Source organism: Aquarana catesbeiana, linkage group LG02 (genome assembly GCF_042186555.1).
Source record: "Aquarana catesbeiana isolate 2022-GZ linkage group LG02, ASM4218655v1, whole genome shotgun sequence".
Classification (NCBI taxonomy): Eukaryota; Metazoa; Chordata; class Amphibia; order Anura; family Ranidae; genus Aquarana; species Aquarana catesbeiana.
The window spans coordinates 671,228,704-671,255,858 of record NC_133325.1 but is presented as its reverse complement, the minus strand read 5'-3'; the positions used below and the strand labels follow the sequence as shown (position 1 = coordinate 671,255,858).

At 45.4% G+C, this 27,155-nt stretch overlaps 1 protein-coding gene and 1 pseudogene across 2 annotated transcripts; both read right to left on the bottom strand.

Annotated features, from left to right (window-relative positions):
• Positions 1–333: 333 nt before the first annotated feature.
• On the bottom strand, positions 334–27,117 carry IFT22 (intraflagellar transport 22). 2 transcript variants are annotated; one of them, XM_073616677.1, is made up of 6 exons: positions 26,890–27,117; positions 18,214–18,296; positions 9,537–9,623; positions 5,288–5,395; positions 4,260–4,462; positions 334–696 (listed from the first exon to the last, which is right to left on the bottom strand). In XM_073616677.1, exons 1-6 carry the CDS (start codon positions 26,926–26,928, stop codon positions 548–550), a joined length of 669 nt encoding a protein of 222 aa, XP_073472778.1. In that variant the 5' UTR covers positions 26,929–27,117; the 3' UTR covers positions 334–547. The 2 variants fall into 2 exon arrangements, with proteins under 2 accessions (XP_073472778.1, XP_073472779.1); XM_073616678.1 differs by lacking the exon at positions 5,288–5,395 and having other exon boundaries at positions 340–696; positions 26,890–27,115.
• LOC141130876 (U2 spliceosomal RNA) lies at positions 17,761–17,926 on the bottom strand (annotated as a pseudogene).
• Positions 27,118–27,155: the final 38 nt, after the last annotated feature.

The window sequence follows — 27,155 nt, the reverse complement described above, 5'->3', positions numbered from 1 at the left end:
GGACCAACCAGCATCTCTAATTTTTGTATGCAATTATTGCCATCAACTCTAGCCGCTAGCAATAATCACTGTGTTCTCTTGGCCGAGGCTGCTCAACCCCCCCCCCCCATCCTGCTGGGAGGGATTTCCCCAACAACACTGACTGAGCTGATGAAGGAATTGAGCAGTTTTCCTTCCTCCTGCAACCTGTGGAAAGAAAAATTCATAATTTATGGCCTGCCCTAGGAAGCATCCAGCAACAAGAAACAAAGTGCTACATGTACTTTGTCCCATACTCAGTAAGTAATTAAATCAGCTGCTGAAAGTGCTTAAAAAAAAAAAAAGAATAATTTAATATCGCTTTATAATAGTAATTTAATGTTGAAATATCACTACACAATTCAAGAAGTATAAATATTTTTGTCTGTAAACGTATATTGTGATAATTAAATGTGAACATGTCCTGATGAACAAGCTCTAGTATTTCCATAAACTGTGCCACGTGAAATCCATTTATCCATAAGGAAACGCATCAGGAACAGACACGTTACTTGCGTCACAGTGCATATTATGTGATAATTGACATCTCTTCCCGGTCCCTGCTCTCTGACAATGAAGTGACAACACCTCGGAGATATTTAACAAATTCCATTCTTACATCCTCAGGATCTTCTTCCAGATTGGAATGTACCAATGTTAATTTGCTTAAGGCTGGAGCTGTAAAATAAACAGAAGGAAATGTTTATTAATATTATTATAATAATATTAATTGTGTCCAACAATAATTGTGAAATACAGCAGTAAATAAAAGAGGGCTATGCTGAAACATTTTTTGTTAAATACATCTTTCTATTATCATTATTATTATACTACATGATTTATATAGCACCAACAGTTTGCGCAGCTCTTTACAACAAGGGCAGGCGGTACAGTTACAATACAGTAATAGTATACAGTACAACAGTCTACAGTACCTTCATATAATATATTATTCATTTATATTTGACTAATCTATTTTTCTAAGTAGCAAAGGAGGAAAGATTGGGATTTTTCTTGAACAAAGACACAGATCAAGATTATAGATTGGCTTTGAAGAATACAGAGGACATAGGAGATTTGTAGTCCTTCACAAGTGTATGCAGGTCAGGTAAGACCAAGAGCTGATTTGTGGCTTGCTTCTCACATTACTTTTTGAAGTGTTTTTGAGACACGTGGAAAAAATGTATGAATTTTAAATTAGCTCTAAATGAATAGTGTACATTAAGGGCTCAGTCGCAGTATATGTGTTTGGCTGCCCAATGTATAGACAAGGTCATTTGACTTACGGTATGTTGTATATTGTTTTAGTTCACACCAATGCAACGCGTTGGTGCGTGCAGAAAAAAAAGTAGGACAGGTTGCATTTTAACCAGTACATCTCAGTGTGCTGCAGGGCATAGGGATGAATGAAATATAATTTTGTGATGTTTCAATGCAGTTAAAAAAAAAAAAAAAAAAACAGTAAAAAATGTGATTGCATTGTAACAACACATTGCACCACCCCTACACAATACACACAAGCAGGTACGCATTATATGGAGCATAACACACACACACACACAAAATGAGCTGAAATAATAATGTACATGAACTCTTAATAGATTAATTTCAACTTCTGGTAGATTGCTCAAAAAAACAGTAATGAATTCCATGTTATATCATAGGCTCAACATACATTATATAATTCTCAATATTTTTTCGTGTTCTATGCATGTGCATTTTTGCAGACTCAAACAGAACACATAAAAAATGTAAAAAAAAAATTACTATGCAAGCCTTGCAGCACATTTACTTTGCTTTATTGGACTGAAATGCTGTTTGAGAGTCTCACCAAACCATTAAAGCCTTAACAGCAGCAAGCTAAAGCGTGTCCACAAACTAATATTCTACTGCCATCTAGTGTCAAAAGATTAAAAACACACCTTACAATCACACATACAGCCTTGTTTCTGTTTTAATCAATTCAGAGCCATTTTCCCACAATCACCCTATGAAGTCAGACTTTTAGGGCAGGTTGAGTGAGCGGTAAGTAACCTTAGTTCTTGGTAAGTAAATGCTTCTAAATTAAATCTACAGTAAAATAGGTCTCCAGCAGTTTTTTCCACTTTGTATTTATGTGGTAGCCTGAAAAAGTGCATCCAACCCAGATACATGACTTCAAGACTCAGGTCCCCCCAATCCTACTAAAAGACCAGTTGGAGGATCATAATGGGAAGCCGTATCAACCCAAATGATGCAAAAGATCTTATTCCTGTCCCAATATGTGTTGTTACATATGCAAAGCAGACCATGTCATTTGCAAAGGGGACCTGTGAACAAACAGCAGATTAGAGAGGATTTTGGATGGAAGTTGGTTGAAAAATAGAAACTGGACCAACAAAGAATTGTACAACAGACATGAACAGCCACCAAGCAAAGATGGAGGATGTGGGAAGTCAGGATCTTGGATGGCTTGGCCACAGCAAAAAAGAGAGAGAAAGAGAAAAAGTATAGTCCGGATAATAATCAAAACCATGACAAGATACTGGTAGGGATATCTCTGGGGCCACCAGCTCTGCTATGACATATATGGCTCTGCTTTAAACTGTACTTCCTAATTATTGTCTTCTGACCTGCATTCCCCATATATTCCTAACTAGTATCCTTTAAAGCAGGGGTAGGCAACCTTTGAGAGGTGGAGATCTACCTGAACATAAAAGGGATCGATGATCACCGGGGTTCGCAACATTTTTTTTAAAGGAATTAACTAGCAATAGGTAGTAAGGAAAACAATAAACAATAAAACAAATGTCACTGTAAGAATACAAGCCTACATTAAAAGTGGATGTTGTCAGTAAGTAGGGCAGTGGATGGTGTCAGGAGGGCAGTGGATGGTGTAAGTAGGGCAGTAGATGGTGTCAGTGGGGCAGCAGATGGTGTCATTCAGTGTTCACTGCTATGGGGGGCAGAGGCCACCACTGTGGGGAGTAATGTGAAGGGCAGTAGAGGACACTTCTATGGGGGGGCCCTGCCCTGCCCATAGCAGTGTCCTCTGCCCCTTCACATCATTTCCCCCCACAGTAGGGTCTTCTACTGCCCTTCACATTTCGTCCCCAGCACGCACACACACTGTGGTATCCACTGCGCCACCTTTCCCCCCACAGCAGTGTCCTCTCCCCCCCTTCCCTCCAATAGCAGTGTTCCATAGCAGTGTCCTCTTCTTCCTTAATATCACTCCCACACATAAGCAGTGTCCTACATGTGTACACAGAGGAGAGAGTGAAAGGCAGCCCAGTGCTGGATAGAGGATGGGGGCAGGAGCTGGGAGAGTGGCTTTTCATATTAAGCTGGTGATTGGTTGCTTAGGACTACCCTGTCCTAGAAAACAATTACTGGCAATTTAACTTGAAATGTTAATTTGATCAGCTACTCCTCCCAGCCTCCGTCCTGAGCAGATGACAACAGCAGAGTAGGCTGGGAGGGGAGAGAAGAGCCTGTACCTAGAAGCCGGGGGTCGTCGCCCCCCCCGACCCAGAGGGCTGGTGACAGCATAATGCGTCTGTGATCTGTAATAGCAATATATATAGAATGCACTCTCTCAAGGAAACAAAGAAGTACAGCTCACAGAAAAATAGAGAGCATGGTAGAACTAGAGAAGGTGGTGGTGGGTTTGTTTGGGGGTCACAGACAGCAATCCAGGAGGAAAATTGTAAGTGATTTCAATTTACCTGTAATAAATACATTTCATAAATATATAACGCTATTGGCTTCTTTACAGATCACCTTTAAGGACTGAGTCAGCAGCTCCTAAAACCTAATCAGTTGTGGTATTCTGGTCTAAACATAACTGACAGACCTAAGCATACATAAGAGAGTGTTTGAACTGTACTGCCCAGCCGTTTATGGTCAGATTGAGGTCTTCCAACAGCCCTGGCTGAGCTTTCTTGGCCATGTGGTTAATTGGACGGGATATATTTCTTGGTTGACTGGTAGAAATTTCCCTCAAGATAGACCAGGAGTGGTGTGTCAACAGTTAGTGCCTTTCCATAGAAAAAAAAAAAAGCATACTTGTACAATGCTCACTACAACATTTACAATCGGATTTACAATCGGACCAATCGGAGACAGAAGAGTTTGGGCAACATCCGGCAGCTTGAATGTTAATCTCTGTAGGCACTTTTAGTTACCAGTATTACAGATAGTAAACCCTTACACATATAAGTTACAAGCAGGCTCACTGTATGTTTTGAGAACATGCTTACACAAATCTGGTTTCTCGGAATCATCCCCTGATCCAGGCTTGTGGTGTGCTATCAGCAGGCACTGATTTTCTTGCAACTTTTGTTGTTGAATGAAGTTACTGTGCCACATTTCAATCTCCTTGAGGTGACTTGGAATGTCTGCATTAAAAATGATCATTACCCCATGGGAATCTTTCATTATGGCAGGCCAGCAGCTTTCAAACCTATAGTACCACAAAAAATAATAAATAGAAAAAAGCATGTTGAGCAACGTGTTTTTGTTATAGCAAATTATAGTAAAGAGACTCTATAACCTAAAAAAAAAAAAAAAAAAAAAAAAAAAAAAAGGAAAGGCCGTTAGTGTAGGCACGTAAAGATGCCTATATGTAACGGCAGCAGTTTTCATTGCCCTCTCCTATGCCCACATAAACCAAGAAGTAGCAGCGCTAAACCCATCAAAATTATACAGTACAAACCAATATAATTGTGAACTGTATGTGAATAAGTGAATGGATTAAACTAGAAAGTCCATCTTCATAAATCAACAGTGCTCAAACAGTTAAACCAGACTTGGACTGTGATCTGAAAGTTCATTTTTCATCCTCCACCGTACCACCAGTGCTGAACACACAAAATGCTCGCTTACCAAACGGCAAGCTGTAAGAGCTTGCGACCTATACCCGGCCAGGGCCTTTATCCAGTCAGGAGCCAAACAAATGGATACCAAGAAGAAACCTCAGGCTGGTCAGCCTACTAGGCAGGGACCGCCAAACTCGTTAATCCCCGATCACAAGTATAGGTAGATGTGGATGATATTCAGATGTATCTGCGATAAAGTATCCCATGATTAGTGGGTCCTACACTATCCATAAACTGGGAGATCCTGCTTCGGGAAGAATGGCCCAAGAATGGCCCAGCATTCAGACATAACAGGACAATAAAAGTTAAAGGCACCTAGGTAAAATGACACATTTCTTATTTTGGAGCAGTTGTAGAAAATGAAATATTAAATAACTGATGTCCCTGCAAAAATTATAGTAAGCACGTACCTCTCCCTCTCCCTCTGCCACAAAACACAGTTCTGGTGCAAAGGAATCGTAGCTGAAATTCTGTCAGAAACCAACACTTCTGAGAGTGTCGATCTCCTGTGTTCCACCCTGTGTAAGTTACCATGGCAACAACAAAAGGTTACATCCTGGTGTGACAGGTATGACTATTTAGTATAGCAGAATATCACTGTGACCTTCTTAATGTAGCCCCTATAACAGGTAGATCAAAGGACGAAGAAATAACGTCATTAAATTGTGCAGAAAGAAAATGCAGCAAAGTGACAACTGCATATTAACTGACAGGATTAAACAATAATGCACCTCTGTTCCTCTATTACTAAGACCTGTCCTTGGACAAGACCTTCAAATCAGTGCAGCTTGGTACAAATATTATCATTGTTATTTGTTTAAACCACCTTCCCTTCAAAAAAAAAAAAAAAAAAAAATATATATGCTGAACTTTGCAGGAAGACAGCTTGGAGAAACCAGACCTTAAAGTGAGAGTGTAAAGTCGGAAGGTTTTTTTATCTTAAAGCGGGAGTCCAGCGACCAATCTTTTTTTTTTTTTTTTTTTTTTTTTTTTTAGGTCATTGAGACACTTTGCTAATCTCAAAATAATACTCACAGTTTGGGTGTAATATTTCCACCTCTGTCTGTTTTCGTACTGAAGAATAACTTAAAAAATGTGATGCTGGCTGTTTCCATCTTGCTTGTGGGCATGTGAAGCCCACAAGCATTGATTTCCTGGATGCGGTGAATGCTATTCATTCACAGCTTGTTCACACACATGATCATTGCTTCCGCACTGAATCTTGGGAAGCCTGACACTAAGCTCCCAGGAGACAGTGCGGCGCCGGGGAAAGGCAATAAACACGCCTACTCCCATAGGAGGAGAGACAGGAAGTGCAACAATAAAGTACAATATAAAGGTAATTACAGCGATAAAAAAAATTTTCGTGCGGCATTTGAACATCTGTGCAATTAACTGAAGGGGCTAAGATTAAGTTAAAAATTTGAGTGGAATCCCGCTTTAATGCATTCTTTGCATTAGGATAGAAAACCTTCTGTGTGCAGCAGCCCCCCTAATACTTACCTGAGCCCCCTCTCTCTCAAACGATGTTGCAGAAGAGACTCGGCTGCCCGAGACTCTCCTCCTCATTGGCTGAGACAGCAGTGCCATTGGCTCCCAATGCTGTCAATCAAAGTCAGTCAGCCAATGAGGAGACAGTGGGGCCGGGACCTAACCAGTGCTCTATGTCTAAATGGACACACAGATCTGCGGCTCGGCTTGGGTGCCCCCATAGCAAGCTGCTTGCTGTGGGGGCACTCGTCAGGGGGGAGGGGCCAGGAGAGCCAAAGAGGGACCCGAGAAGAGGAGGATCTGGGCTGCTCTCTGCAAACCCACTGCAAAGGGCAGGAAAGTATAACATGTTTGTTATTTTTAGGCAAAAATAAAAACGACACTTTAGTATCACTTTAAGAGCCTGTTCACATTGGCTGGCATCTTGTGCATAAAAAACTGTAAACTGTGCATCACCTGACAAAAGGATTTAGCCAACATGCTTAAAAAGCATTTTATATATATACACTTAAAAATCTCCATATGGTGATACTTTAATAATGTTTAAATGTTATAAGTTACCAATTACAAAAGAGGTCTACAGCTAGAATTATTGCTCTCGCTATAACGTTTGTGGCGATACCTCACATGTGTGGTACAAACACCATTTACATATGCGTACATGACCTCTGTATGCATTCACCTCTGCACGCAAGCACAGGGGGACAGAGGCACTTTAAATATTTTTTTTATTATTATTTAATTTTATTAATCATTTTTATTTTTACAGTGTCCCTTTAATTTATTTATTTTTGATCATTTTTATTGCTATCACAAGAAATGTAAATATCCCTTGTGATAGTAATAAAGCATGACAGGTCCTCTTTATAGAGACCTCTGGGCTCTATAAGACCCCAGATCTCTCCTCTACACTTGAAAGCATGAGATAAAAAACAAACAAACAAAAAAAAACACTGATCTCATGCTTTCCAAAAAAAAAAAAGGCCTTGTTTACATTCTCCCTAAACGGAAGTGATGAAATGCTTGTCGCTTTCGGTCTCCTAGACCATAGAGATAAATCGAGGACATTCTGGTCCTCCACCACTTCTATCGCAATAGGCTGCAACCACCGGATTGGATCATGATCGAAACCGGAAAGCCACACTTGAGAGCAGCAGGAGAGGAGGGGTATGACCCCTCCTACTGCTTCTAGAAGCGATCCAGAGGCTTATCAGACGCTCTGATTGCTTTTAGCAGAAAGGGAATTGCTTGCTGAAAATTTTAATACTGGGGTTATGGCTGACAGCTGCAGCCATGGCCCCGGTATAACCATTTGAACACACTCACGCATATATACGTGATTGTGTGGTAAGTGGTTAAAGTATAACTTCCACCAAATAGCTAAATACAAAGATTAAGGCCTCTTTCACACGGACTGTCCGTTCAGGTCCGCCTGTCAGTTTTTAGGCGACCTGAACGGACGCTCCATAGACCTCTATGGAGCGTCGGATGTTAGGAGGTGACATGTCCGCTGACATCCGACCAGCTCCGACCTGAAAAAGTGTAACGGAGGAAAAACCTACTTTTCCATCCGTTTTCGGATTGGATCGGGTGACGACGGACTCTACGGTCCGTCATCACCCGATCCCCCATAGGGGAGAGCGGCTCTCTGACAGGTCCGTCGCTGCACAGTGTGCAGCGACGGACCTGTCGTCTTCCTGCTTAGCGGGGATCGGCGGAGCGATCCCCGCTGAGCAAGCGGATGTTCATGGGGCGGATCATCACTGATCCGCCCCATGTGAAAGAGCCCTAAGAGCCCATTCACACAGGGGCAGCACGACATTCAGCGCGACTTTGGGAGGCAACTTGGACACGACTTGAGTATGAATCACAGCACGACTTGGGGCAACTTACAACACAACTTGAAGTCACCTCAGGACAGGTAACTTTGCAAGTGGCCAATCAGAGCTTATCAGCTGTGAGTGAGAAGGAGGGGGCTGGCTGTTTAGTGGAGTAAATTACTTTCTGTTTCCTTTCTGCTTCTTGAAAAGTTTCCTCAGTATGAACAGTGATCAGACTTGGAGGCAACTTCCATTGAAATCAATGGGTACAAGTCGCCTTCTAGTCAGATTGAAGTAGTACAGAAACCTTTTCTGAAGTCGGAGCGACTGCAGTAGTGTGCATTAAGACGGATCCATTCACTTACATTGATTTTTTCATGTAGCGCGACTTGAGGCGACTTGGGGCGACTTGGGGCGACTTGAAGTCGGATCCAAAGTTGCCCCTGTGTGAATGGGCTCTAAAAGGCACTTATGTGAAAGGTTTTACCTGCCAAACTTTTCTTTTATCTACTATTGTAATTCACACAACTATACCGACTAGATGACGACCACATCATTTCCTCGTTCAGCTTTAGAGCTTCCTGTGCCACTGAATCACAGGTACGATGATACTGAATCATTGATCAATTAGCAGACTTGGAGTACAAATATGACTTAAGGCCCGTACACAGAAAATTGTACGAAAAATACCGCTTTGAAGTGATCGTACAATAATCTCATCGTTAGTACACAGTTTTTGAGAGCTGATCACAACAATTCATGTGAACTTATCCGATGGGACAAGCACGAATAGGTTTCTCGTACAATATCAGATCGTATAGTTTTCGTGAAATCAGTGCAGTTGTTATCCATAAATACTATACAAATACATGACACCTCCAAATTTTTATTCTGTCCTACGAGAATTTTCGTTAACTTTAGTAACTTCTTTATTTTCGATATGAGACTAGCATGCAAATAAAAAAAAATAAAAAAATGGACGATCATTCGTCCAATATTCTCATTGTGTGTACCAGGCATTAGGAAGTTGTATCTGGAAATAACGGTGTCCCTTGTCTGACTGTTCTCTGTGGTAGAAGGGTGTGAATCAGAAAACTGGCTAAACAGAATTATGCATAAGAAAACAGTTCAAATATATTCATTTTGCTTGTGTATCTGGCTATTTGCCTGGAATTCCAATTTAAAAGATGACATAGATAGCCTGTTGACATATATCTAGTCTAAAAGCTTTTTACAGTGATAGCAGATGTTTTCTGTGTTCCCCAGACATGCAAATTCTATATATGAAATGCATTGATTATTGCTTTAGGGTATTATTTTACATAGGAAATAGTTGATATTTATTTACTTGTGATCGCCTCCACAGTCCCACAGTTCCACTTCACATCCAGGTCCTTTGTTCCCATTTACATTAGGACACTCAAATTCTAATATTCTGTAAATAAAAAAAGACAGGTTATTAGAAGGGTATATGGATGTTTAACAAACATCACTGTGTGAATATCATTGAACAAATTGGCTATTATCTTGCAGCTGATGGAGTTACAGCTGAAGAAGCCACAGGGTATACATTTTATGAGGGATTTCATTAAACTCCGCACATCTGTGCATGCCTGTTAGACAAAGCCTTTGTGTGAAACTGGAGTGCATCATAAACAAGCGGAGGAAGCAATCTGCACTGTGCAAGAACCCTGAACATGTGCTCCAAATAAAAATGTAGAATTGCCAAAAATGTACCTGAAAAAAATAAGAGGCCTGAAGTAGATTGTACTGCCCTATAACAACCAATCAGATCAAAAAAAAAAAAAAATTATAATCTGATTTTGAGGTTCCGCAACCCCCCCACCCCTCCAAAAATTAAAAGTCAGCAGCAGAACCTGGCAGTGAAGCCGTGGCGAGGTTCGACGGAAGTGGGGACAGGGTACCTGTCAAAAACAGGTACCTGCTCCCCCCTCCACCCCGAAAGGTGACAAATGTGGCACCGGAGGGGGGAGGGGGAGGGGGGATGAGATAAGCGGAAGTTCCATTTTTGGATGGAACTCAGCTTTAAGACTTCATGCACACTGTTTTTTCTGCTGCTCCTAGGGGTGTTTGCCTTTTTTCTTTTTCCTGTCTCTAAATGCCCCTGCATGTTAGCCTATGTGTCCATGCACACATAGGCATTTAGAGGAGTTTACAGGCAAGGACGTTTAGAAATGGAAAAACTGTAAAAAAACACCTGTTTATTCTGGCAGAAATCCAGCAAGATCCCAAGATCCTAACTTCCTGTGTTGTATACCCGTTTACTCTTTGAACCCACGCTGGGTGCGCAGAAAACTAAACTCCAAGTAAAAAAAAAAAAAAAAGCATATGAACCACACACACAAAAAGCGCACTGTGCATGCCACTGGTCCCCCCTGAAGAGGACGGACTCTTCCCTGACCCCCCAGGTGCAGGACTCATGATGGGCACAAGGCACTCTGGTCCACCTAGCCAAGAAGCCTGACGGACCCCTCTACTCATGACCAGCCAACCACCAAGTACTAGGTAAGGGCTGTCCTGCAGAAGAGGAAAGAACCTAATAGCCACACATCCTTCCCCTTGACTTTAGGGTAGGCTTGAAAACCCACACTTGTTAATCTGTGCAATGAAAACACGCAAAAAAGGTGAAGTGATACAAACGTGGAGAGAAAAATGAATAGGTGTCAATGTGATATAAAATGGGTAGGCCTTGCGGCCAGGAAGCAAAAATTACCCCGATCCCTGCCAAAAAGGCTAACTCATGATGTGTCCACTCATGTTTGTTTTGAAAATCCCGCCAGTAACTTGTTATTTGGTTGCGATTTTGCACATGCATCGGGTGATATTCACATAAAATAATGAAGGATTTCTGGTCCACAATAAAATGGCGCTAGTATTAGGCTATAGACAAATGAAGGAATGAACCATCTTGGATAAAAGGCTCCAATAATATGGCGGAACCTCCAACAAAATGGCATCAGGATTACATGCAAATAAAGAATAGAGGCACGTCTCCCAATCAGATCCCCCTGAGGAATTCATGTGATCCTGTGATGAAACATGTAGGGGCAGCGAGAGCTTTGTGAGTCAAAACTGATTATATATATATATATCATGAAAAAAGTTTTGGAAAGAGATCCCATCGGTATACAGCACCATACGGTATACGGCAACAGCACCATGTAAAATACCCCATTTATAGCCGCCCCTGACCTGCCGGAGGTCTTCTCCTCCTCTCCCTCTCCAGGGATTGGAGGGGGCCGACGTCAGTGGCGATCTTGGCTCTTCCCTCTTCTCTTTTCCTCCAGGGTGACGTCTGAGGCCCCTCCCTCTGCTGTGCTTGGAGCGGGCTGAAGTCAGCAGGGATCTCGGCTCTTCCCTCTTCTCCTCCCGGCTGACTTATGCGGCCCCTCCCTCTGCAGTGCTCGGAGCGGGCTGACATCACCTGGGATCTCCGAGCAGAGAAGAAGAGCTCAGGCAGATCACGTGAGCGCCCAGGGGAGCTGTAAAAAAGGTATTTATCATAAAACAGCCACAAAGGGAGACACATTGCACCCTACCCCAGCACAATCCCCCATAAGATGGACCACAGAATTGTATAAGGATTTTTAACCAGGATATTTTTTGGGGGATTAGAATGATGTTAAATACTGACTCCTGACCTCACAAGGGGAAGGGGGGGCGGGGGGTAGAAGACAGGGGACACAGGAACCTTTTAAAAAATATTTTATTGTTTTATTCCAGGTTTTTTAGAAAATAGAGAGGGGTAAATAACACAGCACAAGCACTGTGCTGTCTATCATGCTTTAAAGGAACAGGATATTTTTTTTATATAGGGTTACAACCACTTTAAGATTGTCAGCCAGACAGACTTGAGACTTATTGTGCACTTGATGCGTATGCGGTATTAATAAAGGTACGGTATTTTGATCTCCAGACAAGATGAGTTAAAAAAGAAAGGAATCGCAGAGGACTCCCAAGGCAAGAATCTTATGGCTTTCTGCAAAGAGATAAAGTTAGCTTTACAAATGGTCTGAAAATGGCGAGCAGTGTACAGTAACCTCAGACAAAAAGGTGGGACGAGGGAAATGCTAAGAAGTGCAAGTGTGAATCAGGTCGGCAGCCATTATATCTTGAGCTGGAAAACATCATCTGTGAATGGATTGCTGACAAGGCAGCAAAGGCTTTGGTTGTGCGCAGGGCTAATATTCTGGTGCAATCGTTTTTATTCAATAAAACAATGCCAAAGTACTTGTCTGAAGAAAACAAAAAAGGGAAAATAGTCCCGCACAGGGGAACCAAACATTACATTTCACGTAAATACAAATAAAACACTTTTTCAAAATGTAAAAGCAAATAGTAGAAGCATCCGGCATAAGTGCCAGAGGTGGAAATGATTAACTGGACTTGGAGGTCCAAGACATGGCGAGACTGACAAACAAAACAAAAAGAACAAAAGAAAAACAAACAAATAAAAAAACAAGAAAAGCCAAAAAAAAGGGGGGGTGTAAAGAGACAAAGTGAAGGACAAAAAAAAAAAAATGGGGGGGAGGGGGGGGGGAGGTGTAAGACTAGGCATGGAAAGGGAAGGAGAGACAGTCAAGACTAATGGTCAAGAGTCATTAAGTACACTGGTCATCTTCTCATGCAACATGGGGGTAGTCAAAATGCTTTTCACCTCTGCAAACCCAATCGAGGGCTTCCACTAGGCTCTAGCTATAGTGAGTTTTGCGGCAATGAAGAGGTAGGTGGCCTTCTAAGCTTCTGTTGGTATGAGAAGAGACATGGGAGGGGACAGTGGAGAAGTGCATGCCGGGCCTCTTTTTGGAAGAGTACATGAAAAAAAAGGTTGAAAGGAGGCCATGGACCCTAGACCAGAATCCCACCAATCATGGGCAAGACCGCCAATTGTGAATCTTGTCTCCGTGTTGGCCACATCCCCTAAAGCATCTATCGTTGTACGATGGGTTTGAATGAGCTATGTGGGCCGGAACCCAATACCAGCGGAGGAGAACCTTATAGGTCGCCTCCATGTTGATCGTATTGGAAGAACATTTGGTGATGGATGACCAGGCCTTGCTCCAGTCCTCTAAATCTATAGAGACTGTCAAGTCTCGTTCCCATCTGGAGATGTACAGATGGGAGCGAGACGAGCCCCCCGCGGTGAAGGAGGAATAAAGAGAGCGAAAATCTGCGAAAGACTCTGTCATTTTAGCCAGATCTGAGGTGAGGTCGCCACCGGCAGATCGGAGTCGGATAGGTTTATGGGGTCGACCAGAGGCGTTCAGCTTCCGAGGCAACATTGCCCACGGCTTGTTCTCACAAGAGTAGAATTTATGTTTTGCACAGTGAAGGGCCTTTTCAGCTTGATCAGTAGCCAAAAGGTCCAATTCGGCTACAAGGGCATCTCGAGGTTTCCGCGTCGCAGTCGAAGGGAAGGATTTCCAGGCCGCATCCGCAGCAGCCAATTGAGTATTGAGGTCTCAAAGCCTCCGCTCTCGTTCACATTTACGTTCTGACGCGATTTGAATGAGGTGGCCTTGCAAAGTGACCTTATGGGCCTCCCAAAGTGAAATTGCAGAGGAGACAGAGCCAACATTGTCTGTTAAGATTTGAATGTGAGCGTGTATATCAAGGCGGAAATCTTGAGATGTAAGGGGGGGACTCGTTAAGTCTCCAATGATGGGGGGGGGGGGGGACGAGGGGAGCAGGTAAGCGAAGTGAAAAAAATAAGGGGGTCATAGTCGGACCAGGGTGAAGAACGAATCTACTTTTTTTCAATACAGGAGAGAAAGCGAAGTGGAATGAGTACGTGGCCTATCCTACAGAAGCTGTTATGCGGATCAGAGTAGCAGGGCTGATATTCAAGCCACCAACTCTCCAACATGATTGTTCTGGATAAAACTGCAGTGTTTATGGGCCAAGGATCTCAAACGACAATTGATCAGGAGGGGAGTCTCGTCAATCTATGCTCCCCCCACTGGTTATGAAAGTGCACATGTTACCTTTATTTTGGCAATTCGTCTGGATGTAAAGAAAGCCACACCTCTAATCATCGCAAGGGGCAAAAAAGATAGGCTTGAACATGTTTCAGGCATTTATGTTCTTGAAACCGAAAAAGCCTAGTGCACACAAGCAGTTATAAGGAAGTGGGTCAATTTAATGCTGCCACTTGTTTTGAGAGATGGCCAAAGAGATCTGCTAGTTTGGGATTCAGACAGTACACACCATGCAAAAGACATGAAGAACTTCCTTGCAGAGAGAGGAATAGATCAAGTAATGGTTCCCGCTGGAATGAGTGCTTATCTCCAGACTCTTGATATTAAAATAAACAAGCTATTCAAGGACCATTTGCGCAAGGAAATCAATGAATAAACTGAAAATAGCTTGGAGAAAAATCATTGTGGAAACTTTGCGAAGCCAAGCCTGCAAGAGGTCATGACATGGGTGAAGAATTCATGCAATAAAATCACTGACAGCTGTGTTGCCAAAGCACTACGAACAAGCTACATGGACAAGAAGTACTCATTTAAGGAGAGCTCTATTGCTGTACATGAGAGATTAGGCACAATGGTTCAAAAGGCAATGGAGATGCAAGAAATTCAGGCCGGAATTCGGGGTTTGGAGAGTTATGACGATGTTCCAGAAGAAGATGACATGACAGTATTTGAATAAATGTAGATTATTTTACAAACCGTAAATAAAAAAGAAATCCCCTAAAAATAATCCCTAGTGTGTTTTTTGTAGCCAAAATTAATATAAGACCTGGTTTTATTTTCAGGGAAATGTGGTATATACAGTGCCTTGAAAAAGTATTCATATGATAGACCAACACAAAGTGGCACATACCGTATATACTCGAGTATAAGCCGAGTTTTTTAGCACATTTTTTTGTGCTGAAAATGCTCCCCTCGGCTTATACTCAAGTCAAGCACTTTTCTGCAGTAATGACATTTTCCGAACCGACTTTGGGGCTCCGTATCTCAGGGCCTCTTGGTGCTAGGAACCCCAAATTTGGTGTGTAAACCCAGGGGAACTAGCACTATAACATATCCAATTTGGTGGGTTCCTAGCACCAAGTGGCCCCTGTCAAAGTCGGTTCGGAAAATGTCATTCTCTGCTGCAGAAAAGTACTTGACATTTTGCGAACCGACTTTGGGGCCCCATATCTCAGGGCCACTTGGTGCTAGGAACCCCAGCTTTGGGGATATGTTGTAGTGCTAGTTCCACTGGGTTTGCACACCAAATTTTCTAGCACCAAGTGGCCCCGAGATACGGGGCCCCAAAGTCGGTCAATTGTGTCCATCTGCAGCAATGTCATTTCGGGACCCTTTGGGTTCAGAGACCCCAAATTTTGGCTGCAGCTAGGGGGCATCTAGGAACCCTTAACTGCCGAGTTTGAAGTTCTGGGGACCTATGGCTGCAAATAGGCACAGCGAGGCATGCAAATGGGCACAGTGAGGCTGCAAATGGGCATTGTTGACCCTCTTTTCCACTTACAGTAGCTGTGCATTTCTCACCCTAGGCTTATACTCGAGTCAATAGGTTTTCCCAGTTTTTTGTGGTAAATTAGGTGCCTCTTTAAGGCCAGATTTGTGGAGTGTGGAGTAATAGTTGTCCTGTGAACAGATTCTCCCACCTGAGTTGTGGAACTCGGCAGCTCCTCTAGAGTTACCATGGGCCACTTGGCTGCTTCTCTGATTAATGCTATCCTTGCCCGGCTTGTCAGTTTAGGTGGACGGCCGTGTCTTGGTAGGTTACAGTTGTGCCATACGCTTTCCATTTTTGGACGAGGAATTAAATAGTTCTGAGATCCGTGGGATGTTCAAAGCTTTGGATATGTTTTATAACCTAACCCTGCTTTAACCACTTGCCACCCATGCCAATGCTGACATTTCTCTCCAACATGTAAAAATCATCATTTTTTTGCTAGAAAATTACACAGAACCCCCAAACATTATATATGTTTTTTTTAGCAGAGACCCTAGAGAATACAATGGCGGTCATTGCAACTTTTTATTTTTGTATTACTTTTTTTTGGAAAAAAGTTTCATGCTTAAATAAAAAAAAAAAAGAAGAAGAAGAGGGAGGACAGTAAAGTGAGCCCAATTTTTTTGCAAATTGTGAAAGATGATGTTACGCCGAGTAAATAGATACTTCTCCACAACTTTGTCCCTGACCTGCCTGGTGTGTTCCTTGGCCTTCATGATGCGGTTTGTTCACTAAAGTTCCCTAACAAACCTCTGAGGGCTTCCCAGAACAGCTGTATTTATACTGAGATTACACACAGGTGGACTCTTTTTACTAATTAGTTGACTTCTGAAGGCAATTGGTTCCACTAGATTTTAGTTAGGGGTATCAGAGTAAAAGGGGCTGAATACAAATGCACACCACACTTTTCAGATATTTATTTATAAACAAAATTTGAAAGCCAATTATCATTTTCCTTCCACTTTGTGTTGGTCTATCACATAAAATCCCAATAAAATACATTTAGGTTTTTGTATATATATCTGCGGAAAAAAGCAGGTGGTATCATGGCCTAGTGCTCATTCTTACAATGGTTCCTAAAACCATAGTGATACTATGAGCACCCCAATGTTGCCACTCCCAGCTCCAGTGGTGTCACTAGGGGGTGGCTAATGAGGCTAGTGCCCGAATCTGGGGCCCATAGCCCCAAATCCAGGGCTGGTCCTACCATGAGAGTGTCCTGGGATGCCTGGCACAGCACTTCCTGCACAGTCACTGCACTCTCACTGAGTCTGCTCTCCGTCCGTGCTTCAGTGACAGCCAGAGAAGGGAGATGAGTGTGAATGCGAGTCTCCTGCCTGCTCTGCCCATATCATAGAGTCGGGAGAAAGTTTCTCACACTGAGCTCCTGAGCAGGTGAGTGTAGACCACAGGGGAGGGGGGAAACTCTGTACTACCCAGCCTCTCTGTATATACCCAGACTCTCTGTATATGCCCAGACTCTCTGTATATGCCCAGACTCTCTGTATATGCCCAGACTCTCTGTATATGCCCAGACTCTCTGTATATACTCTAGCCTCTCTGTATATACTCTAGCCTCTCTGTATATAGTCTAGCCTCTCTGTATATACACTAGCCGATATGTATACTGCAGCCTCTCTGTATACTGCAGCCTCTCTTCTATATACCCTAGCCTCTCTGTATGTAACAATCCGCATCTGGTGGTAGGTGACGTGGCAAGTAACAATCTGCATCTTGTGGCAGGTAATGTGACAAGCTCTCTGGTGACCCCAATGTAAGGGGGAGGCTCTTTGGGGACCCTGATGTAATTATATATATATACACATACACACACACACACATACACGTATATTATATACATGTGTATGCCCGCCCAAGCGTGTGACTTTCTTTACCTCGATGCTATGGGCTCTAGCCCCAGATCTTTTGTAGACCTGCTAATGACCCTGCCCAGCTCTCCGTTTTCCCAGCCCTCAGCCAGACTAGGTAGCACCAGTGAAATCAGAAGGCACTGGGCCTCTTAAAACCCTCCACACAAGGGAAGTACTCGCAATCCCCACCTCACCCAGTAGGCTCTTGATTTGGATTTCTTGACATGGGAAGGTCCCTCTGGACCCCCATTATACCAGTAAGAGCATTATACAGCGAATCCTTCCTGCCAAAAGGCCAGAGTAGTGGAAGAGCTTCCTGGACACTGATAAGAACAGATACTACACTTGATCTTGGCCAACAGGCCAAAAAAGCAAGCTGCCTGTGCTGCACTGAATCCCCAAGCATTGTTATCAGTCCCATTCAGTTCTCTATGTATCACAGAATGCACCCATAACCACATGTTATGGATATAAGGGGAGGGACTAGTGCTAAAAAAAAACCCTAAAAAACACCACATCAATGGTGTGAACCTTTCATAAAGAAAAATCTCTTTTTCATTCGTACTTGGTGGATACTGAATTCTGATTGGCTGCCAGGTATATAATATGCTCCAACCTTCTCATAAAGCATAACAGCAATCCAGATAAATACTGTCAGATTACCTTACACCTTGTGTTGGGCTGTATTCTCCACCAATGTTCTCTGTGGCATCAGCTAAAAAGTTTGCGAAAATGCTCTTTCCACTCTGAAAATAAAATTAATTTAGGTACACATTATAACAAAATCTTTAGAAAAGTTGCTATGGGTTTTAAACATTCAATATAAAAAAGCAGTTTTAAAGCAAACTCTAGGCAAAAACAACAAGAAAAAATTATTGGTCCATAAAAAGATAGCATAAATAAACCAGCTTTTACAGCAATATTCACCTTCCGTTGAGAGACTTCCCTGCAGGATGTGCTCAGTCTGATGGTGGGTGTAATATACAGTATCTCACAAAAGTGAGTACACCCCTCACATTTTTGTAAATATTTTATTATATCTTTTAATGTGACAACACTGAAGAAATGACACTTTGCTACAATGTAAAGTAGTGAGTGTACAGCTTGTATAACAGTGTAAATTTGCTGTCCCCTCAAAATAACTCACAGCCATTAAAATGATTATAAACCTTTGTTTTTTTTTAAATAACTGCACAGTGGAGGTAAGCGGGATATGTTTGTTAGTTTTGCACAGTGTGGCCCCGAACCTCGTCTTCTGGGGTCCCCCAGCAGTGCTCGGGGCTCCTCCTCGCATCAGTAAACCCCCTGGAAAAAGCGCTCACCCTGGGGGTTACCTTGCGGGTGCGCTCCTGAATCAGCTTTTATAACAGTGTATATCATAGTGCCCGCATCATTGGATTTGATTGACAGCAGCGGGAGCCAATTGCTGCGCTGCTATCAATCTATCGAGGAGTTGAGAACCCATAGCAGAGAGGTACAGCGGATCTCCGCCGAGGGAACGAACGGGCTCAGGTGAGTAAAACGGGGGGCTTGGGGTCAGTAAGGGTCAGAAGTTTTTTCATCTTAATGCATAGGATGCATTAAGGTGAAAAAACACAAGGGTTTACAACCCCTTTAATGTCTAAACCGCTGGCAACAAAAGTGAGTACACCTCTAAGTAAAAATGTCCAAAATAGGCCCAAAGTGTCAATATTTTGTGTGGCCACCATTATTTTCCAGCACTGCCTTAACCCTCTTGGGCATGGAGTTCACAGGTTGCCACTGGAGTCCTCTTTGACTCCTCTATGACGACATCACGGGACTGGTGGATGTTAGAGAACTTGCGCTCCTCCACATTCCGTTTGAGGATGCCCCACATATGCTCAATAGGGTTTAGGTCTGGAGACATGCTTGGCCAGTCCATCACCTATACCCTCAGCTTCTTTAGCAAGGCAGTGGTCGTCTTGGAGATGTGTTTGGGGTCGTTATGTTGGAATACTGGCCTGCGGCCCAGTCTCAGAAGGGAGGGGATTATGCTTTGCTTCAGTATGTCACAGTACATGTTGGCATTCATGGTTCCCTCAATGAACTGTAGCTCCCCAGTGCCGGCAGCACTCATGCAGCCCCAGACCATGACACTCCCACCACCATGTCTGACTGTAGGAAAGACACACTTGTCTTTGTACTCCTCACCTGGTTGCCGCCACACACGCTTGACACCATCTGAATCAAATAAGTTTATCTTGGTCTCATCAGACCACAGGACATGGTTCCAGTAATCCATGTCCTTAGCCTGCTTGTCTTCAGCAAACTGTGTGTGGGCTTCTTGTGCATCATCTTTAGAAGAGGCTTCCTTCTGCAGCGACAGCCATGCAGACCAATTTAATGCAGTGTGCGGTGTATGATCTGAGCACTGACAGGCTGACCCCCCGCCCCTTCAACCTCTGCAGCAATGCTGACAGCACTCATACGTCTATTTCCCAAAGACAACCTCTGGATATGACACTGAGCACCTGCGCTCAACTTCTTTGGTCAACCATGGCGAGGCCTGTGCTCTGTGGAACCTGTCCAGTTAAAACGCTGTATGGTCTTGGCCACCGTCCTGCAACTCAGTTTCAGGGTCTTAGCAATCTTCTTATAGCCTAGGCCATCTTTATGTAGAGCAACAATTCTTTTTTCAGATCCTCAGAGTTCTTTGCCATGAGGTGCCATGTTGAACTTCCAGTGACCAGAATGAGAGAGTGGTCATTCTCCCCATTCACACCTGAGACCTTGTAACACTAACGAGTCACAGGACATTGGGGAGGGAAAATGGCTAATTGGACGCAATTTGGACATTTTCACTTAGGGGTGTACTCACATTTGTTGCCAGCGGTTTAGACATTAATGGGTGTGTGTTGAGTTATTTTGAGGGGGACAGCAAATTTACACTGTTATACAAGCTGTACACTCACTACTTTACATTGTAGCAAAGTGTCATTTCTTCAGTGTTGTCACATGAAAAAATATAATAAATATAAAATATACAAAAATGTGAGGGGTGTACTCACTTTTGTGAGATATTGTATGCCCCATCGTTGGTGTTAGTGGGCATAATATATGCCCCATCTTTGGGGTCAGTGGGATTAATAAATGCCCCATTACTTGTGTCAGTGGGAGTAATAAATGCCCAATTATTGGTATCAGTTCTGGACAAAACTGATGCCCTCTGTGAGGTGAGGCCAGGACCAAATGACCTCCGTGGACCTCCATCATCACCAGGGTTTTCCAAGGGTGTCACTGCAGGAGCATAGCTACACTTCAGTCATTGTGGAGAAAGCATGGACACAGAGTGATAGAACTGTGTATGTTACACAAAATATATTTACTTAGTCAATGCACTTCATCAAGCATGCTAAGCAGACATTCTAACTGGATCAAAAGTACAGAAAAAAACAAATCTGATTGTGATCCCTACCTACCCCTCCATCCTTCTTCCTATGCCAAAAATACATTGATGATTAGTGAGGTCTGAATTTCTTAACAGAGGTAACAGTACAAACAATCACTATGTGTAGAACTAAGACATTAAAGTGTGTCTCTAGAACTTTTTAGGTTTAGGGAATGGTTAAAATCCATTTTTTTTTTTTTGCCGTCTGTGCCGCATTAGGGACTGACATCGTAAAACCCACATGCAGAATTCATTGCATGCTTGAGGAAGCTGCTGATTTACTCCCATTGACACCAATCATAAGGCATTTATTACTCCCACTGACACCAATGATGGGGCATTTACTACTCCCACTGACACCACCTAATCTGGCATTTATTACTCCCACTGACGCAAATGATGGGGCATTTATTACTCCCACTGACACCACTAATGGGGCATTTATTACTCCCACTGACATCACTAATGGGGCATTACGCCCACTAATATTAAAAATTAGACATTTATTACTCCCACTGATATCAATAATGGGACGTTTATTACTCCCACTGATATCAATAATGGGACATTTATTACTCCCACTGACACCAATGACGGGGCATTTATTACTATCATTGACACCAATGACAGAGCATTTATTACTATCACTGACACCAATGATGGAGCATTCGTTACTCCCTCTAGCACCAATGATGGGGCATTTATTAATCCTACTGACATCAATAATAGGGAATTTATCAATCCAACTGATAACAAGGCTGGGGTATTAATCCCACTGACACCAATGTTGGATCATTTTGAAGTCCTGCTGACCACCATTACCAAGAGGTCTATGTATAAATCATTCTCTGTGTGGATAACTTAAAGTGGATGTAAACAATCACATATACCCAGTGAAGTGAACAGCCTCAGATGATACACAGAGATTAAACAAATCTCCCTACATAAGTTTTACATGTATATCTGCTGTCTTCAGCTTTCTACACTCTTAAGTGCAGATCATGTTACAAATCTTTCTTCCTGTTCCAGCTTTCTGCTTATCTGTCCCTAAGTTCCCTCCCTGACACAAATTTCCAGCTGCTTTTATCTCCGGTGTTGGAGAGCTTGTCAGAAGTTATCATGCTGAGAACAGAGGAACGGAGCAGCAGAAAGGCATGGGACGTAGGGCTTTGGAGAGAGATAAGTAAACACTAAAGATATATGTGCCCAGGTCAGATTTCATGAATGGGGTTTACAACCACTTTTAGCATTTGAACAGGAACCATGCATGTTTGCAACATTACTATTTCCTATTATCACCAGCTCTGTCTAGTGGCCATGTGTTTCTTTTCCCCTTAAATTGCTAAAAGGTACAACATTTTGGCCACTAGATGGAGCTGATGATCATAGGAGATAATCGTGTTACAACAAATATGGCAAACATTTGTGGTGCTTTTGTGAATGCTACAGACATCCACACACCAAGACCTCCAAGGCACTTTTTACTCCTACTGACACCTAGCATTTTAAAGGTCTCATGAGTGGTTTTGCTAGTACAGCGTAAAAACCTGGCACTTTTGGGTGCAAAGGGCCATAGATGCATTCCCGCTATCAGCAGCTTGTTAAAATCAATGACAGGCTGAACTACAGCTAAAGGGGGTGGCGGTTGCGGGGCAATAAAAATGCAGCTGAATTGTGGGGTCTTACTGTGCCACAGCCGCTGGCATAGTTGCCAACAGTCCCGATTTTCCCGGGACAATCCCGATTTCGGGACCCACGTCACAATTGGAGGCTGTCCCGAATCGGGATTTTTTATAAGGAAAATCGGGAATGTTTTTTTTTTTAATTTTTGGAGCAGCTGGCACCAGCAAAATGGCGGCCGCCGCTCGATCTTCCCCCTAGTGACAGTGTTGAGTAGTGGAGAGAGGAAGGGGGCTCGATCCGTGCAGCCAATGAAGCGGCTTCTTTAGCTGCACAGCCCCTCCCCTCTCCACTGAAGCAGAAGACAACGGCGCCGCCGTGTCTTGCCGAAAGTTCCCCAGCCCCGTACTGCGCAAGCGCTGCGCCTGCGCAGTACAGGGGGTCCATACTTGCCGAGGGGAACTTTCTCGGCAGGCAGAACACTGGCCGCTCCTGCACTGAGTGGGGGGCTGCATTGAGGGGGGGTCTGCACTAATAGGGGGGCTGCACTGAGGGGGCTGCACTAATAGAGGGGGGCTGCACTAATAGAGGGGGGTCTGCACTGATGGAGGGGGGTCTGCACTGATGGAGGGGGTCTGTACAGACTCTGCCGGGGGCACCTGAAGCAAGGACAGACTCTGCCGGGGGCACCTGATGCAAGGACAGACTCTGCCGGGGGCACCTGATGCAAGGACAGACTCTGCCGGGGGCACCTGATGCAAGGACAGACTCTGCCGGGGGCACCTGATGCAAGGGATCCCACTGATTCGGCATTATGGTGAGTTCAATGATTTAATTTTATATTACAATGTAATAATAGAAATAATGCGCTTCAATCATCCTGACACCATAACCATGGTGCCGGGATGATTGAAGCGTTAACACCAGGTGTTTGGAGTATCTTTATCTGCTGATTGTTAAACTTTCTAGAATACACATATTTCTATTGTGTAGGATCTGGGGCTGCTGTCCCGTCATTCCCCTCTCCCCCTTTCCCTCATTCATCTCAGACTCTAACCACACCCTCTTGAGCCACGCTCATTTAAGCCACGCCCACTTTTCACATAAGCCACGCCCATTTTTCACCACGGCGCACTGCACTTGTGATTTTTCTGCTAAGCCACACCTATAAAATGAATGCCCCGCCCCCTAATTATTGTACAGCTCCGCCTACAGCCAAATAAGTGTCCCACATATTTTTTTTGCAATATTGGCAACTATGCGCTGGTGTGAACAAACCCTTAGCCCTATTTTAACTTCTACATTATGAAATACACTTTGATTGTCAGCCATACAGAATGAGCCCTATGGAAGCAGTACTGGTCCAGAAAGCAGCATATAATCTAGGAGTAGCTTGTAAAATCGGGACAGACACATATAGAGGAAGGGGGTCTGCAGTACAGGAAGGGAAATGCAGTACAGGAAAGGGGAATCTGCAGTACAGGAAGGGAGGTCTCTGCAGCACAGGAAAAGGGGGGGGTCGGCAGTACAGGAAAAGGGGGGGTCGGCAGTACAGGAAAGGGGGGGGTCGGCAGTACAGGAAAGGGGGGGGTCGGCAGCACAGGAAAGGGGGGTCGGCTATACATTAAGGGGGATCTGCAGTACATGAAGGGAGGTCTCTGCAGTACAGGAAGTGGGTCCGCAGCACAGCAAGGTCTGCTATACATTAAGGGGGATCTGCAGTACATGAAGGGTGGTCTGCAGAACAGGAAGGGGGTCTCTGCAGTACAGGAAGAGAGGTCTCTGCAGAACAGGAAGGGGGGGGTCTCTGCAGAACGGGAAGGGGGGGGGTCTCTGCAGAACGGGAAGGGGGGGTCTCTGCAGAACGGGAAGGGGGGGTCTCTGCAGAACGGGAAGGGGGGGTCTCTGCAGAACGGGAAGGGGGGGTCTCTGCAGAACGGGAAGGGGGGGGTCTCTGCAGAACAGGAAGGGGGGGGTCTCTGCAGAACAGGAAGGGGGGGGTCTCTGCAGAACAGGAAGGGGGGGGTCTCTGCAGAACAGGAAGGGGGGGGTCTCTGCAGAACAGGAAGGGGGGTCTCTGCAGTACAGGAGGGGGGTCTCTGCAGTACGGGAGGGGGGTCTCTGCAGTACAGGAAGGGGAGTCTGCAGTACAGGAAGGGGAGTCTGCAGTACAGGAAGGGGAGTCTGCAGTACAGGAAGGGGGGGTCTGCAGTACAGGAAGGGGGGGTCTGCAGTACAGGAAGGGAAGTCTCTGCAGTACAGGAAGGGGGGTCTCTGCAGTACAGGAAGGGGGGGTCTCTGCAGTACAGGAAGGGGGGGTCTCTGCAGTACAGGAAGGGGGGGTCTCTGCAGTACAGGAAGGGGGGGTCTCTGCAGTACAGGAAGGGGGGGTCTCTGCAGAACGGGAAGGGGGGGGGTCTCTGCAGAACGGGAAGGGGGGGGGTCTCTGCAGAACGGGAAGGGGGGGGTCTCTGCAGAACGGGAAGGGAAGGGTCTCTGCAGAACGGGAAGGGAAGGGTCTCTGCAGAACGGGAAGGGGGGGGGTCTCTGCAGAACGGGAAGGGGGGGGGGTCTCTGCAGAACGGGAAGGGGGGGGTCTCTGCAGAACGGGAAGGGGGGGGGGTCTCTGCAGAACGGGAAGGGGGGGGGTCTCTGCAGAACGGGAAGGGGGGGGTCTCTGCAGAACGGGAAGGGGGGGGTCTCTGCAGAACGGGAAGGGGGGGGTCTCTGCAGAACGGGAAGGGGGGGACTCTGCAGAACGGGAAGGGGGGGACTCTGCAGAACGGGAAGGGGGGGACTCTGCAGAACGGGAAGGGGGGGACTCTGCAGAACGGGAAGGGGGGGACTCTGCAGAACGGGAAGGGGGGGACTCTGCAGAACGGGAAGGGGGGGACTCTGCAGAACGGGAAGGGGGGGACTCTGCAGAACGGGAAGGGGGGGACTCTGCAGAACGGGAAGGGGGGGACTCTGCAGAACAGGAAGGGGGGGACTCTGCAGAACAGGAAGGGGGGGACTCTGCAGAACAGGAAGGGGGGGACTCTGCAGAACAGGAAGGGGGGGACTCTGCAGAACAGGAAGGGGGGGACTCTGCAGAACAGGAAGGGGGGTCTCTGCAGTACAGGAGGGGGGTCTCTGCAGTACAGGAGGGGGGTCTCTGCAGTACAGGAGGGGGGTCTCTGCAGTACAGGAGGGGGTCTCTGCAGTACAGGAGGGGGGTCTCTGCAGTACAGGAAGGGGAGTCTGCAGTACAGGAAGGGGGGGTCTGCAGTACAGGAAGGGAGGTCTCTGCAGCACAGGAAAAGGGGGGGGGTCGGCAGTACAGGAAAAGGGGGGGTGGGCAGTACAGGAAAGGGGGGGGTCGGCAGTACAGGAAAGGGGGGGGTCGGCAGTACAGGAAAGGGGGGTCGGCTATACATTAAGGGGGATCTGCAGTACATGAAGGGAGGTCTCTGCAGTACAGGAAGTGGGTCCGCAGCACAGCAAGGTCTGCTATACATTAAGGGGGATCTGCAGTACATGAAGGGTGGTCTGCAGAACAGGAAGGGGGTCTCTGCAGTACAGGAAGAGAGGTCTCTGCAGAACAGGAAGGGGGGGTCTCTGCAGAACAGGAAGGGGGGGTCTCTGCAGAACAGGAAGGGGGGGTCTCTGCAGAACAGGAAGGGGGGGTCTCTGCAGAACAGGAAGGGGGGGTCTCTGCAGAACAGGAAGGGGGGGTCTCTGCAGAACGGGAAGGGGGGGGTCTCTGCAGAACGGGAAGGGGGGGGGTCTCTGCAGAACGGGAAGGGGGGGGTCTCTGCAGAACGGGAAGGGGGGGTCTCTGCAGAACGGGAAGGGAAGTCTCTGCAGTACAGGAAGGGGGGGTCTCTGCAGTACAGGAAGGGGGGTCTCTGCAGTACAGGAAGGGGGGGTCTCTGCAGTACAGGAAGGGGGGGTTTCTGCAGAACAGGAAGGGGGGGTCTCTGCAGTACAGGAGGGGGGGTCTCTGCAGAACAGGAAGGGGGGGTCTCTGCAGAACAGGAAGGGGGGGTCTCTGCAGAACAGGAAGGGGGGGTCTCTGCAGAACAGGAAGGGAGGGTCTCTGCAGTACAGGAGGGGGGTCTCTGCAGTACAGGAAGGGAAGTCTCTGCAGTACAGGAAGGGAAGTCTCTGCAGTACAGGAAGGGGGGTCTTTGCCGTACAGGAAGTGGGATCTTCAGTACATTAAGGGGGGTGAGGTGTCTGTAAATCAGGGACATCTGCAGTAATAAGAAAATGCAGCAACAGGTCTTCCCAGCCATGTCCTGTCCGTGGGATGGGGTGTTCGTCCTCACCTCGCTGGGTCCCACTAACAATACTTTCGCCTTTAGCATCTTTCAGACGGTGTCAGGCGGCTCTCCCCTCTATTGTATAAGGATTCTATGAGGGGCCCCCTAATCGCTATTCCAGGACCGGATCGAGACACATAGAATAGGCGACACTGACTGAGGCCTATGTCTTCCACGGCGTCTTCTTTGTTTCCATAACAACAGCTTCTCTGTGCTGATTGGCCGCAGCAGTTTCCAGAGCATGTGAAGTCAACCTTTCACTTCTCACTCGC

Coding starts and splice junctions, on each gene's coding strand:
- IFT22 (XM_073616677.1), bottom strand. CDS start 26,928: ATGCTAAAGGCGAAAGTATTGTTAGTGGGACCCAGCGAG. Junction 9,624..18,213: donor AGCCCAACACAAGGTGTAAG/GTAATCTGACAG, acceptor TTTTATTTACAG/AATATTAGAATTTGAGTGTC. Junction 5,396..9,536: donor GACTGTGGAGGCGATCACAA/GTAAATAAATAT, acceptor TAACTTACACAG/GGTGGAACACAGGAGATCGA.